Source organism: Oryzias latipes, chromosome 9, assembly GCF_002234675.1.
Source record: "Oryzias latipes chromosome 9, ASM223467v1".
In the NCBI taxonomy this organism is placed as follows: domain Eukaryota; kingdom Metazoa; phylum Chordata; class Actinopteri; order Beloniformes; family Adrianichthyidae; genus Oryzias; species Oryzias latipes.
Genome location: NC_019867.2, coordinates 31,183,331 through 31,197,038, shown reverse-complemented (window position 1 = coordinate 31,197,038; position 13,708 = coordinate 31,183,331). Strand labels below are relative to the sequence as shown.

The 13,708-nt window shown below is 42.2% G+C and overlaps 1 protein-coding gene and 4 non-coding genes across 5 annotated transcripts in view; all 5 read left to right on the top strand.

The window, feature by feature from the left end:
* The window catches only part of LOC101172418 (centriolin), a 42,318-nt gene that overhangs the window by 25,648 nt on the left and 2,962 nt on the right, over nt 1-13,708 (top strand). The window contains exons 4-7 of the mRNA XM_011479714.3: nt 10,214-10,327; nt 11,447-11,518; nt 11,591-11,761; nt 13,599-13,702. Coding sequence (XP_011478016.1) covers nt 10,214-10,327; nt 11,447-11,518; nt 11,591-11,761; nt 13,599-13,702 — 461 coding nt within the window. The remainder of the gene's footprint in view (nt 1-10,213; nt 10,328-11,446; nt 11,519-11,590; nt 11,762-13,598; nt 13,703-13,708) is intronic.
* On the top strand, nt 974-1,046 carry trnaa-agc. The gene has a single exon. It is a non-coding gene; the product is annotated as a tRNA-Ala (tRNA).
* On the top strand, nt 3,571-3,643 carry trnaa-agc. Its single transcript has one exon. It is a non-coding gene; the product is annotated as a tRNA-Ala (tRNA).
* trnaa-agc lies at nt 6,724-6,796 on the top strand. The gene has a single exon. It is a non-coding gene; the product is annotated as a tRNA-Ala (tRNA).
* trnaa-agc lies at nt 8,226-8,298 on the top strand. The gene has a single exon. It is a non-coding gene; the product is annotated as a tRNA-Ala (tRNA).

Here is a 13,708-nt window from a genome sequence, read left to right as displayed (position 1 = left end):
ACTAAAAAACACTTTGAGGAAAAGCATGTGAGAGGTAGCCTGATCGAAGCCCGCATTCTCCAAGTGTTTTGGAACACGCTGCTTACCATCGGTATATGTTTAATGAGTCAGTAACACTGTGTTTTTGCTTTTCCCTTTCCAAATTGAAATTCTGGATATGTCTTACAGAAATGGTGTCTGGGTTGACTTCACGTGTGTCAACATTGAGTGTGTGAATGTTATGCATGTGAACAATATCTGTGTGAATGTTGTGTGTGTCAACATTGTGCGGGTAAATGTTGGGTGTATGAACGTTGTGTGTATGTGTGTAAACATTGTGAATTTCATGGGTGTGAATGCTGTGTGTGCGAATGTTGTCCATCTGAACTTTGTATTTGTGAACATTGTGCGTGTCAACATAGTGTGTGAACATTGTGAGTAGGAATGCTGTACGTGTGAAGGTTATATGTGTTCAATTTATGGGTGTGAATCTTGAAATCAAAAAGGGAGAGATGGAAAAAAAAGTAGGAAATACAAATACAGGGAAGAACTTATTTACTGAAGAAGTTCCGTTAGAGCTCAAATAAAAAGGATGTTGCTTCTAAGCATTATGAAAAGATGAAGATTTATAATTTTAACAAAAGCTACAGTTTGGTGGAAAAAACAACATTTATTGCTGCGCTAAGTCACTACAGAAATTCTAATAAAGCTTGACAGAAGACTAAAGTGTCATAGTATTGTGAGACAAATACAATCAAAATATTAGCATACAAAGTGAAAGTGAGAGCCAAAGTAACAGGAACCCATGTCTGCAGTATGAACGGCTTCATGTGAAAAGTGGTGTGCTCTGACTGCAGTGAGCTCATAGGAAGTGGGGGTTGGGTCTGCCCCAGTCAGGGAATAAGCTTCAATGGTAGAATGCGCTTAGCACACGCCCACACAGTGGAAACGAGGCAGTACATTATGGATAGGTGGGGGTTGTGGCTGTCCAGCAGGGGAATTAGCTCAAATGGTAGAGCGCTCGCTTAGCATGCGAGAGGTAGCGGGATCGATGCCCGCATTCTCCAAGTGTTTTGGAACACGCAGCTGTCAGGCGTGAGTTTCAGCTTTTGTTTCATGAATCAGTCACACAGTGTTAGTGCTTCTGCCTTTCAGAATCCAGATTCTGGATCTCTCTGACAGAAATGGAATGTGGGTTGATCTTGTGTGTCAGCGTGTCAACATTCTTTGTTAATGTTTTGTGTGTGAATGTTGTGTGTGTGAACTTTGTGCATGTGGATGTCATGTTTGTGAATGTTGTGTGCTTACTTAGTATGTGTGAACTTTTTGTGTATGATGTTGTTTTGTGTCAATGTTGCTTGTGTAAACATTGTGTGTGTGAACCTTTTGTGTGTGTGAAAATTGGACATGTTAACATTTTGTGTTAGTGTTATATGTGTCAAAGATTTGTGTGTGAAAATTGTGTGTGTTACCATTCTGTGTTAGTGTTATATGTGTGAAATTTGTGCGTGCACGTAGTTTGTGTAAACGTGGTCCGTGTAAATGTTGTCCGCATTAACCTGTGTGTGTGTTAACATTTCTGCATGTGAGAATCGTAGATGTTAACTTTGTACGTGTGAGCGGTGTGTGAGAACATTGTGCATGTGAATGTCATTTGTTATACCATTGTTTGTTTGACCGCTGTGTGAATGTTGCTCGTGTGAACATTGTGTGTGTGAACGTAGTCCATGTAAACAATTTGTGTGTGAACGTGGTCAGTGTGAATGTTGTGTTTGAATATTTTGTGTTTACGTGTGAACATTGTGCGTGCGAACATTCTGTGCAAAAAATTAAATGGGTGAACGTTATATCTTTGAAAGTTGTTTGTGTCAACATAGTGAGTGGGAACGTTGTGTGCGTCAATGTGTTGTGTGTAAATATTACATAAAGTGTGTAAACCTGTGTGAATGTTGGGTGTGAGAACGTTGGGTTTTTGAACGTTGTCTGTTGGTGTGTGAACATTGTGCCTGTGAACATTCTGTGTGAAAGCTGTGTGTGTGAACATTATGTGTGTATGTTATCTGTATTTGTACTTATATTTCAGTGAGGACCTTATCTTGAATACACACAGGCTTATGGGGACCAAGTTTACCGCGGGGACAAAAACTGAGGTCTCCATGGGGAGAAGCTTACCACTAACTTCAGAATGACCTAATAGCCCTCCCCTCTCATTTTCTTTGCATGTCCCAGGAATAGACTTTTTAGGGACTAGTGGTCAAAAGTGGTATTTCAAAATCCTTGATTTATATCAACATCTTCATTTTGTATTAATTTTAAACAAACTTTGAAAAATACTTTGAGGAAAAGCATGTGAGAACTAGCCTGATCTATCCCCACATTCTCCAAGTGTTGTGGAACATGCTGGTTCACTTTAGCTTCTGTTTCATGAGTCAGTCACACTGTGTTTTTGCTTTTGCTTTTCCTAATTGAGATTCTGCCGAATGTCTCTTACAGAGTGGGGGTTGACTTCACATGTGCAAATATTGTGTGTGTGTGTGTGTGTGTGCGTGTGTGTGTGTGTGTGTGTGTGTGTGTGTGTGTTGGAATGTTATGCATGTGAAAATTATCTAAGTGAATGTTGTGTGTGTGAACCTCGTTTGTTTCAATAATTGGCGTGTGTATGTTTTGTGTGTATACATTGTGTGTATAAATGTGATGCGTGTGAACATTCTCTGTTAATGTTATGTGTGTTAAAACATTGTGCAGGTAAATGTTTTTTGTGAGAATTTTGTGTGGGGAAATGTTAGGTTTGTGCACATTGTGTGTATGTGTGTAAACATTGTGCCTGATAACATTCTGTGTGTACGTTATTTATGTGAATGTTATGTGTGTGAACGTGTGCGTGGGAAATGTGTGTGTGTTAACGTTGTGTGTGGGAATTTTATGGGTGTGAATGCTGTCTGTGTGAATATTGTGCATCTGAACTTTGTACATGTGAACATTGTTTGTGTCAACGTAGTGTGAACATTGTTTGTAGGAATGTTGTACGTGTGAAGGTTGTTTGCGTGAATGTTTGTGTTAACGTATGTGTTCAATTTACGGGTGTGAATCTTGAAATCAAAAAGGGAGAGATGGAAAAAAAGTTGGAAATACAAATACAGGGAAGAACTTATTTACTGAAGAAGTTCTGTTGGAGCTAAAATAAAAAGGATGTTGCTTCTAAGCATTATGAAGAGGTGAAGAATTATTTTTTTTAAAAAAGCTACAGTTTGGTAGAAAAAAACATTTATTGCTGTGCTAAGTTAACTGCAGAAAAAATCAAATAAAGCTTGACAAAAGACTAAAGTGTCACAGTATTGTGAGACAAATACAATCAAAAGAATAACGTACAAAGTGAAAGTAAGAGCCAAATGAACAGGATCCCATGCCTGCAGTATGAACGGCTTCATGTGAAAAGTGGTGTGCTCAGACTGCAGTGAGCTCATAGGAAGTGGGGGTTGGGCCTGCCCTGTGGGGGAAGGAGCTTCAATGGTAGAATGCGCTTAGCACACGCCCACACAGTGGAAACGAGGCATTATGTAAACGGAAAGTGGGGGTTGGGGCTGTCCAGCAGGGGAATTAGCTCAAATGGTAGAGCGCTCGCTTAGCATGCGAGAGGTAGCGGGATCGATGCCCGCATTCTCCAAATGTTTTGGAACACGCAGCTGTCAGGCGTGAGTTTCAGCTTTTGTTTCATGAATCAGTCACACAGTGTTTGTGCTTCTGCCTTTCAGAATCCAGATTCTGGATCTCTCTGACAGAAATGGAATGTGGGTTGATCTTGTATGTGTCCACATTGAATGTGTGAAATATTTTTGTTAATGTTATGTATGTGAATGTTTTGTGTGTATAAACTTTGTGTATGTAAATGTTATTTGTGAATGTCTGTTTGTCTACGTTGTGTGACAACGTACAATGTTTGAACATTGTGTGAGTGAATGTTGTGTGTGGCAATGTTGCTTGTGTAAAAATTACGTGTGAATGTTGTGTGTGTGTGAACGTTTTACGTGTGGGCACTGTGTGCGTGAAAGCTATCCCTGTAAATGTTGTGTGTGTGAATGTCTTGTGTGTGAATGTTGTGTGCGTGAATGTTGTGCATGTGAACGTTATGTGTTTAAACATTGTTGGCTTGAACGCTATCTGTGAACTTTGTGCATGTGAATGTTGTGTGTGTGAACATTGTGTTTGTGAACATGGTCAATGTGAACATTGTGTGTGAATCTGGTCTGAATAAATGTTGAGTTTGAACGTTGTATGTTTATCTGTGAACATTGTGCATGTAAAAATTTGTGTAAATAAATGTGTGAACTTTACGTGTGTGAACGTTGTTTGTGTCAACATGGTGAGTGTTAATGTTTTGTGCATCAACGTGGTGTGTGTGAATTCCACAGTACGTTTGTGAATTTCTGTAAACATGGTGTGAATGTTGTGTATGAGAACGTTGTGTGTGAACATTGTGTGTGAATGTTGTGTGCATGTGTGTGAATATTGTGCCTGTAAACATTCTGAGTGTAAGTTGTGTGTGTGAACATTGTGTGTGTGTGAATGTTATCTGTTTGTACTTATATTCCTGTGAGGACCTTATCGTGGATACACACATGCTTATGGGGACCAAGTTTACAGCGGGGACAAAAATTGAGGTCTCCGCGGGGATCAGCTTGCCACTAGCTTCAGAATGACCTAAAAGCCCTCCCCTCTCATCTTCTCATATGTCTCCAGGAAGAGACTTTTTGGGAATAGTGGCCAAAAGTGGTATTGAAAAATCCTTAATTTATATTAAAATCTTTATTTTGTATTTATTAATAAAAAAACTCAAAAACACTTTGAGGAAAAGCATGTGAGAGGTAGCGGGATCGATGCCCGCATTCTCTAATTTTTTTGAAACATGCTGCTTACCATCGGTATTCGTTTCATGAGTCAGTCACACTGTGTTTTTGCTTTTCCCTTTCCAAATTGAAATTCTGGATGTCTCTTACAGAAATGGTGTGTGGGTTGACTTTATGTGTGTAAACATTGCGTGTGTGAATGTTATGCATGTGGACATTAACTGTGTGAATGTTGTGTGTGTCAACATTTTGCAGGTAAATGTTGGGTGTATGAACATTGTGTGTATGTGTGTGAACATTGTGAATTTCATGGGTGGGTATGCTGTGTTTGCGAATGTTGTCCATGGAAACTTTGTATATATGAACATTGTTTGTGTCAACGTAGTGTGTGAACATTGTGTGTAGGAATGTTTTTTGTGTGAAGGTTGTATGTGTTCAATTTATGAGTGTGGAACTTAAAATCGAATAGGGAGAGATGGGAAAAAAAGTTGGAAATACAAATACATTGTGTGTGCATGTGAGCATTCTGTCTTAGTGTTATATGTGTGAACATTGTGCGAGTGAACATTCTGTGTTAGTGTTACAAAAAAATAAAAAAAAGGAAATTTCCCCATCGTGGGACTAATAAAGTAGGCAAGGCAAGGCAAGTTTATTTGTATAGCACAATTCATACACAAAGTAATTCAAGGTGCTTCACAAAACAGAAAAATGCATTAAAATCACAATACATCATTGAAATAATCAACGTAAAATTTACTTTAAAAGAAAAGAAAAAATTTGAAAAATGATTTAAAAATAAAGGAAGGGAAGGAAAGAAAACCGCAGATAGGACCTTTCAGTCATATACACGGCTAAACAGAAATGTTTTAAGTCTAGATTTGAACATGAACACAGAAGAGGCCTGTCTTACGACTTCAGGGAGGCTGTTCCAGATTTTAGCTGCAGAATATTGAAACGCTGATTCCCCTTGTTTAGTTCTGACTCTGGGAATCAACAGGAGGCCGGCCCCTGAGGTCCTCAGAGTACGAGATGGTTCATATGGCACTAACATGTCAGAGATGTACTTTGGTGCTCGGCCATGGAGAGACTTGTACACAAGCAGAGCTGCTTTGAAGTCTATTCTTTGAGGTACAGGGAGCCAGTGCAGAGACCTGAGCACAGGACTAATGTGATCATACTTCCTGGTTCTGGTCAGGACTCGAGCAGCAGCATTCTGGATGTACTGAAGCTGTTTTACACCTCGTTTGGAGAGGCAGATGAGCAGGCCGTTACAGTAGTCTAACCTACTGGAGACAAATGCATGAATAAGTATCTCCAGGTCTGGCTTTGACACTATGTTTTTGATTTTGGCAATGTTTTTCAGATGGTAAAATGCCGCTGATGTTACTGACTTGATATGGCTGTTAAAGTTTAGGTCAGAGTCCATGATTAATAGTAATATCTTATCTTATCTTATATGTGTGAAGATTGTACGAGTGACCATTCTGTGTTAGTGTTATTTGTATGAACGTTGTGTGTAAACTTTGTGCGTGTAAATGTTATGTGTGTTATGTGTGAATGTGTGATAACGTTGTGTGCCTCTAACCTCCAACCCCCACTAGTGGTCAAAAAGGGTATTGCAAAATTTATATCAAAATCTTTACTTTGTATTAATTTTAAACAAACTTTGAAAAATACTTTGAGGAAAAGCATGTGAGAGTTAGGGGGATCAATGCCTGCACTCTCCAAGTGTTTTGATGCTGCTTAGCTTCAGCTTTTGTATCATGAGTTAACCACACTGTGTATTTTTGCTTTTGCCTTTCCTTATTTGAAGGATAGGATCCGATGTTTGCTGTCTGACCTGCTAATTGTCCAGACTGCAGTGAAGTCAACAAAAAGTGGGGGTTGGGGTACCCCAGGTGGGGAATTAGCTCAAATGGTAGAGCGCTCGCTTAGCATGCGAGAGGTAGCGGGATCGATGCCCGCATTCTCCAAGTGTTTTGGAACACACTGCTTGGGTTCGGCTTTTGTTTCATGAATCAGTCACTGTGTTTTTGCTTTTGCTTTTTCTTATTGATAATCTGGATCTCTCTGACAGAAATGGTATGTGGGTTGACCTTGTATGTGTCAACATTGTGTGTGTAAATGTTATGGGTGTGAATACTGTGTGTATAAAAGCTGTGCTTGGTAAGCTTGTTCATTTGAACGCTTTGAGTGAAAGTCATGTGTCTGTTTGAACATTACTTGTGTGAACGCTGCGTGTTGAACCTTGTGCGTGTGTGTAACATTCTGGAAGTAAAAGTGGTGAATCTGATCGTTGTACGTGTAAGCCCTGTGTGCATGAAAACTGTCCTTGTGAATGTTCTGCATGTGAACATTGTGTGTGAATGTTGTGTGAACTTTGTGCATGCAAATGTTGTGGAAGTGACCTTTGTGTCCGCAAAGAATGTGTGTGTGTAACCCTTGTGCTATCCTAGGCACTTTAACATTGGGAGTTGGGTCATCTAGACCCACTAGACAGTTCTTTCTAGTGGGTCTAGATGACCACACTTCCAATGTTAAAGTGCCTAGGATAGCACAAGGGTCAATTTGTGTGTACGTGTGAACGTTGTGTTTATGTGTGTGAACATTGTGCCTGTAAACATTCTGTGTGAATGTTTGTATGGGCCTTGTGTGTTTGTGTGTGTGAATGTTATCTGTGTTTGTACTTATATCCTGGTGAGGACCTTAGCTTGAATACACACTAGATTATTGGGACGAAGTTTACCACCGGGACAAAAATCAAGGTATCCTAGGGGAGAAGCTGTGTTGTGTGTTTTCATGTTCAGGACACACTGTTGTACTGTAGTCCCCTAGCCCTTGTGCTATCTTAGATGACCCCACCCTTACATTGACGTGTTCTCCCGACCATGACAAAGGTGGATAAAGGTGGAAAGATTTCATGTAATCCATGAAATCTTGAAGAAAAAAGGTTCAGCGCACTGTCTGGTGGGTCTAGATGACCCCACTCCCAATGTTAAAGTGCCTAGGATAGCACAAGGGTTACAGGTATTATGTGCGGGAAGTGTGTTTCACTTATCGCCCAACTTCTAACCGTCACAAGTGGTCAAAGTGGTATTGCAAAATCCTCAATTTATATCAACTTCTCTATTTTGTATTAATTTTAAACAAACTTTAAAAAAAACTTTGAGGAAAAGAATGTGAGGGGTAGCAGGATCAATGCCCGCATTCCCCAAAGTGTTTTGAAACATGCTTCTTAGCTTTAGCTTTTGTTTCATCCTTCAGTCCTACTGTGTTTTTGCTTTTGCCTTTCCTAATTTGTCGGATAGGATCCGATGTCTGCTGCCTGAACTGCTCCATGGGAAGTGGTCTGCCCAGACTGCAGTGATGTGATGGAAAAGTGGGGGATGGGGTGCTCCAGCTGGGGAATTAGCTCAAATGGTAGAGCGCTCGCTTAGCATGCGAGAGGTAGCGGGATCGATGCCCGCATTCTCCAAGTGTTTTGGAACACGCAGCTGTCAGTCGTGAGTTTCAGCTTTTGCTTCATGAATCAGTCACTGTGTTTTTGCTTTTGCTTTTCCTAATCGAGATCCTGAATGTCTCTGAGAAGGATGTTTGTGCGAACGTTGGATGTGTCAACGCTGTGCATGTGAACGTAGTGGTTGTCAACATTGTGTGTGTTAATGTGGTGTCTGTGAACGTTCTGCAAGTAAACGTATGTGTAAATGTTGTGCGTGTGAAGGTTGTTTAAGAGAATAGTATGTGTTTGAACATTGTGTGTGCGAACGTGGTCCATTTTAACATTGTCTGTGGGAACGTTGTGTTTAACCCTTGTGCTATCCTAGGCACTTTAACGTTGGGAGTGGGGTCATCTAGACCCACTAGACAGTGCTCTGAACCTTTTTTCTTCAATGATTTGTGATCTTCACTGGTGTCCGTGGATTACATGAAATCTTTCCACATTTATCCACCTTTGTCATGGTAGGGAGAACACGTCAATGGAAGGGGGGGTCATCTAAGATGGCACAAGGGTTACATGTGGTCTGTGTGAATGTTTTGTGTATTTGTGTGAACATTGAGCTTGTGAACATTTTATGTTAATGTTATGTTTGTGAACGTTGTGTGTGTGAACATTGTGTGTGTAAAGGTTATTTTTGAATGTCATATGTGTGAATGTTATGTGTGAGCACATAGTTTGTGTCAGCATGGTGTGTGTGTGAACATTGTGTAGGGGTTTCAAACTCATTTTCACTGAGTTTGAAAATCCATGGACACCAGTGAAGATCAATGAGTTTCACTTCATGTTCAGGACACGCTGTTGCACTGCAGTCCCCTAGCCCTTGTGCTATCTTAGATGACCCCCCCCCCCCCTTCCATTGAGGTGTTCTCCCTACCATGACAAAGGTGGATAAAGGTGGAAAGATTTCATGTAATCCATGGACACCAGTGAAGATCACAAATCATTGAAGAAAAAAGGTACAGCGCACTGTCTAGTGGGTCTAGATGACCCAACTCCTAATGTTAAAGTGCCTAGGATAGCACAAGGGTTAAATTGTGCAGCCCTAATCCAACCTCTGGCTTGTCTCGCGCCCCCAGCCGTCCCCCAACTCCATCTGATGAAGCTCATCTGCTGGACTATGTTACATGAATTACTTCTATTGGTAACAAGTAATTGAGTTAAATTTATTCAACTAAATTTCTTATGTCGATCCAACTCAATTATTGTTTATACAACTCAAATTTACATAATTCAATTAAATATTTTTCCATCTCAATTTATTGTACATTGTGAACTCTCGTATGTCTGAGTTTGAGCCTATAACAATAAAATGAATGAAACAAAATGGATTTGCAGTATGAAACATACTGTCATGTACCCTTTCGCTGACTTCAACATTACACCCCTGAGCACTAGGGGAGCTAAATAAACTTATGATCCTCTTCCTCCCTCTCACTCATGGTGCAGAAAGAATTAAACATAAAAGGACAAATAACTCAGCAAAACACAGTAAAACAGCTAAACAACTAAACACATTTGGTCAAAAACCCACACTTAAACCCAAATCCGTCCAGACAGGCAAGGGGAATGATATCCCACAATTCCTTGCAGTGCCACTCTAACAGCAGCACCAAAGTTACACCTACTTAATTGAATTCATTTGAATGAAAGTAAAATAACTGTCTGATATTTGTGTGTGAGAATGTGATTCATGTGGACTTTGTCCGTGTGAATGTTGTGTGTAAATGTATTGTTAATGTTTTTGTGTTTGTGAACGTTGTGCGTGTAAATGCTGTGTGTGAAAGCTGTGCTTGTGAATGTTGTGGGTGTGAACATTGTATGAAAGTTGTGCGTTTGACCGTTGTGGGTGTGAACATCTAGTGTGTGAGTGTTGTGTGTTTGTGTGTTTCAGGCTCAGTCCTCACAGCAGCAAGTGGACAGTCTGCAGTCTGAAAACCAGACTCTGCGGCTCCACCTGGAGGACGCTGAGGGACGCTACAGGCAGCTGGAGCAGAGGCTCACACAGGTCCACGTTCTCCATGTTTGTCCAGTAGATGGACCTGTCTGCACTCAACAAACCTCAGCACTTTCTCTTGTCGCTTTTACTTGACAGAAGTACCAACTGTTTAAAAATTGATCATTAGAAAGTAATAGTTGCACTTTGTGCACGGTCAAAATGATACAATGCCAAGAGTTTATCATATCGGAGTAGAGCTGTCAAAGAAAAAGTCTCAAGCAAGATTTACGTGATTTGCACCACTTCCACATTTTGCACCAAGCCTCTTCCAACTTTGGGGCAGACATGAAACTGTAGAAAAAGAAAAGAAGAAGAAGACCCTTCTTGCTTGTTCAGTGTGAACAGCATGAAGTGTTGAAGAATCTGCGTTTGGTTTTATAGACAACAGAGGACCGGCTGGGCGTCTCTACCCCCCTGGAATGGTTTAAGTCCCAGCTTGAACACAGGAATCACTTTGTTGACATTAGAAACTGTGCTTGAGGTGTTCCCCAGGGGTCCATCCTGGGACTTTTTTTTGTTTGATCTAAAACATACATGCATCCACTAAGTCATTGATTTTGCTGCATTTCTGTATCATAACAGTGGATGACTCTCAGATTGACATTTCAGTCACAGCAGGTGATAAAACATGCTGTGTTTTATCACTTGACTTGTCTGTCAACCGGATGACGAGTCAAGTTCGAGATCTTAACGTAATCATGGACTCGGACTTAAACTTTACCTTCTAAAAACGTAGTCAGAATCTATTCTGTATGAATCCGACCTGGAGAGAATTATTCAGGCGTTCAGGTGAAACCGCTGTCTAGACTCAGTAAAGGCAGCTTCAGTTCAGATCCTCACTAAACCAGGAAGTAGCATCACATCAGTCCAATGAGAACTCCAAACAGGAACAGGTAAACTCAACAAAACTGAATCCACACCTGCTGAACTGAAAAGCTGAACTTTAGGGGAGAAAAGATTTTTGGAATTGCAGTTGGCTTCACGTTTAGTTCTCATGGATTGAAGTATTTTTCTGGTTTGATGCTAAACTGTGATACGTAGCGGAGTTTGAGTTCCCCTGCAGGACGTTTTAGAATCTGCAGACAATCAGATCTCTGAAACTGCCCCCGGTGGATGTTGGTCCATTAGGAGGCGGAGCTGGAGCGGAGTCGTGCTGAACTTCGGGCCGTCCAGCAGGAGCGGGACGTTCTGCGGCAGCAGGTCTGATGTCAGCCGCCTGAGGGACGCAGTGGAGCGGCGCTCTGCCTCACGCCTCTGCTGTCTGCTCTTCAGCTGGACTCGCTGGGCGATGACCACCGGAGGAGCATCGGCCACCTCAACAGGAAAGTACGGCAGCTCAGGAGGTCCATGAGTGATGCTGATCAGCTGACAGCAGAGCGGCTGACATGCACCACGGAGCAGCTGAGAGCTCTGAACTACAGGATGGAGCTGCTGCAGACTCAGGTGCTCACACTACACCACAGCATCCACCCGAGTCCTGCAAGAACTGCTGTCTCCTCTTTCTGAGCTAAACAGTCAAAGCAGAAAAGAAAGATTCACAAGAAGATGGAAGAAGTAACCCTCACAATTCACAGCTGCCTTTTCTTCAGCTTTAACACCAGCAGCCGTGTGAAAAACACACATGCGTGTTTTCAAGCCTGAAGCTGCGTTACACCCATCGCCAATTGCACGCCAGGGGCGTCCAGTTAAGTCAATGGACGCGATCTAAATTTTTTTTCTAAATCTAAAATTGAGGAGCATCTGACTGATTTCCTCCTAAACTTAATGATAAAGTTTGAACGCGTCATTCAGGCGCCACTACAGCAGCAGACGGGAAAGTCAGACATGGAGACGGGATTACCGATGTTTTCTTACAAAAATAAACCTGATCTCTAATCCTCAACTGTGTCTTCCATACATGATGAGATCTGCAGTCAGTGCTTCCATGTAGCCATCATCAGGCTGAGAACTTGCATCTGGAGCGTCGAGTTCATAGTTGATTTGTTGATTTGTTGAAAAGCAGCAGGAGGCCGGCCCTCTAGGCCTGGATGTGGACACCCCTGGTTTGGTTTATGAGCACATTTCTAGACGAGCGTTGAGCATTTGAGAGGAGGCAGAGGTGATGTTGACGCGCGACACGCAGCATCAGTCAGTAAAGTCAGCAAAGCTGAGGTGTTTTAAATCATTATTGTCACAAAGAAAACAGATGATTAGTGTCTATCGGTGGGGGGCGGGGTCAGACTGGAACTTAAGCAAAGGAAGTGTAACGAGTGCAGTTCTATGCTCACAGCTCTATGCTCACATCCTGTGCATCGTGTTCCTGTTGTTTCTTTATTTCCTCAAAGGTGTCACAGACATTTCCAGGTGGTTCCGCTTCTGCCCCCCCCCCCCACTCATCATCAGCTGCCCAGATTAATAAACGTTTTTCCTGAAGGTTCGATTGTTGTTTAGTGAAGTCAGGACCGTAGGGGAAGGGAGGAACATCCATTCGTCCCCAAAGCGATTTTGCCTTTCAGCTCTGCTCCTTTGACTACAACAGACTGATGTGGTCTGCAGCTGCTGCACCCATTCTGTCCCGCTCCACGATCTAGAACCATGGCCTCCGACTTCCAAGCTTTTCTCATTCCACCCTCTTCACACTGGAGTCCAGACCACCTGGTGCACGTTGAAGGCCCTGGTTCAATGAAGCCAACAGAACAACATCATCTGCATAAAAACAGAGATGGAATTCTAAATCCAAACCAGACTCCCTCTGGTCCCTGGAAACCCGTAGATGTTCAGTGTTCCAGTGATCGCTGCTAGAGTTCAACATGGACTGGAAACAGGTTTGACATGCTGTTGGAAATGCAAACCGACCCTCCGCTTGGCCCGTCCAGGGAGAGGACGGCCCTTAGTAAGGGAACCTGGACCGTCAGGCTGCCTGCTGTCCTAATGCTCAGCGTCCCACACAGACTCCTGCCTGTGAGGCAGGAGTCTGTGCAAGTGAGGGCGTTCCATGTCCAAGAGGCTGGAGTCGCTCTCTTGGCTGCAGAGGCTGAAATTTGATCATTTTTAGGGACAAGATTTTCAATTGGCAGGTGGGCTGTCTAATATCTGAACCCAACAGAGCTTCAAGCTTCGTCCCACTCAGAATCTGGAGGTGGACGTCCGAGTTTACCCGTTCAGACGTGTCGGTGCTTTCATCCACTCGGTTTCATGTTTGTATATCTGAGATTTGCTTTGGTTTAGTTCTGAAAATGATTCTTTTGACCGAAAGTCAATGTTTCAAGGAAAAACCCGGAGTGGGTGTGTCTGTCAGCAGGTGTGCGCCGACAGGTGTGAGGAAGAAGACACAGAAAGACGAGCCAAGAAGAAGAATAAGAAGCTCAGACTGGAAAACTCAGACCAGCGGCACCGACGACATGGGTAACT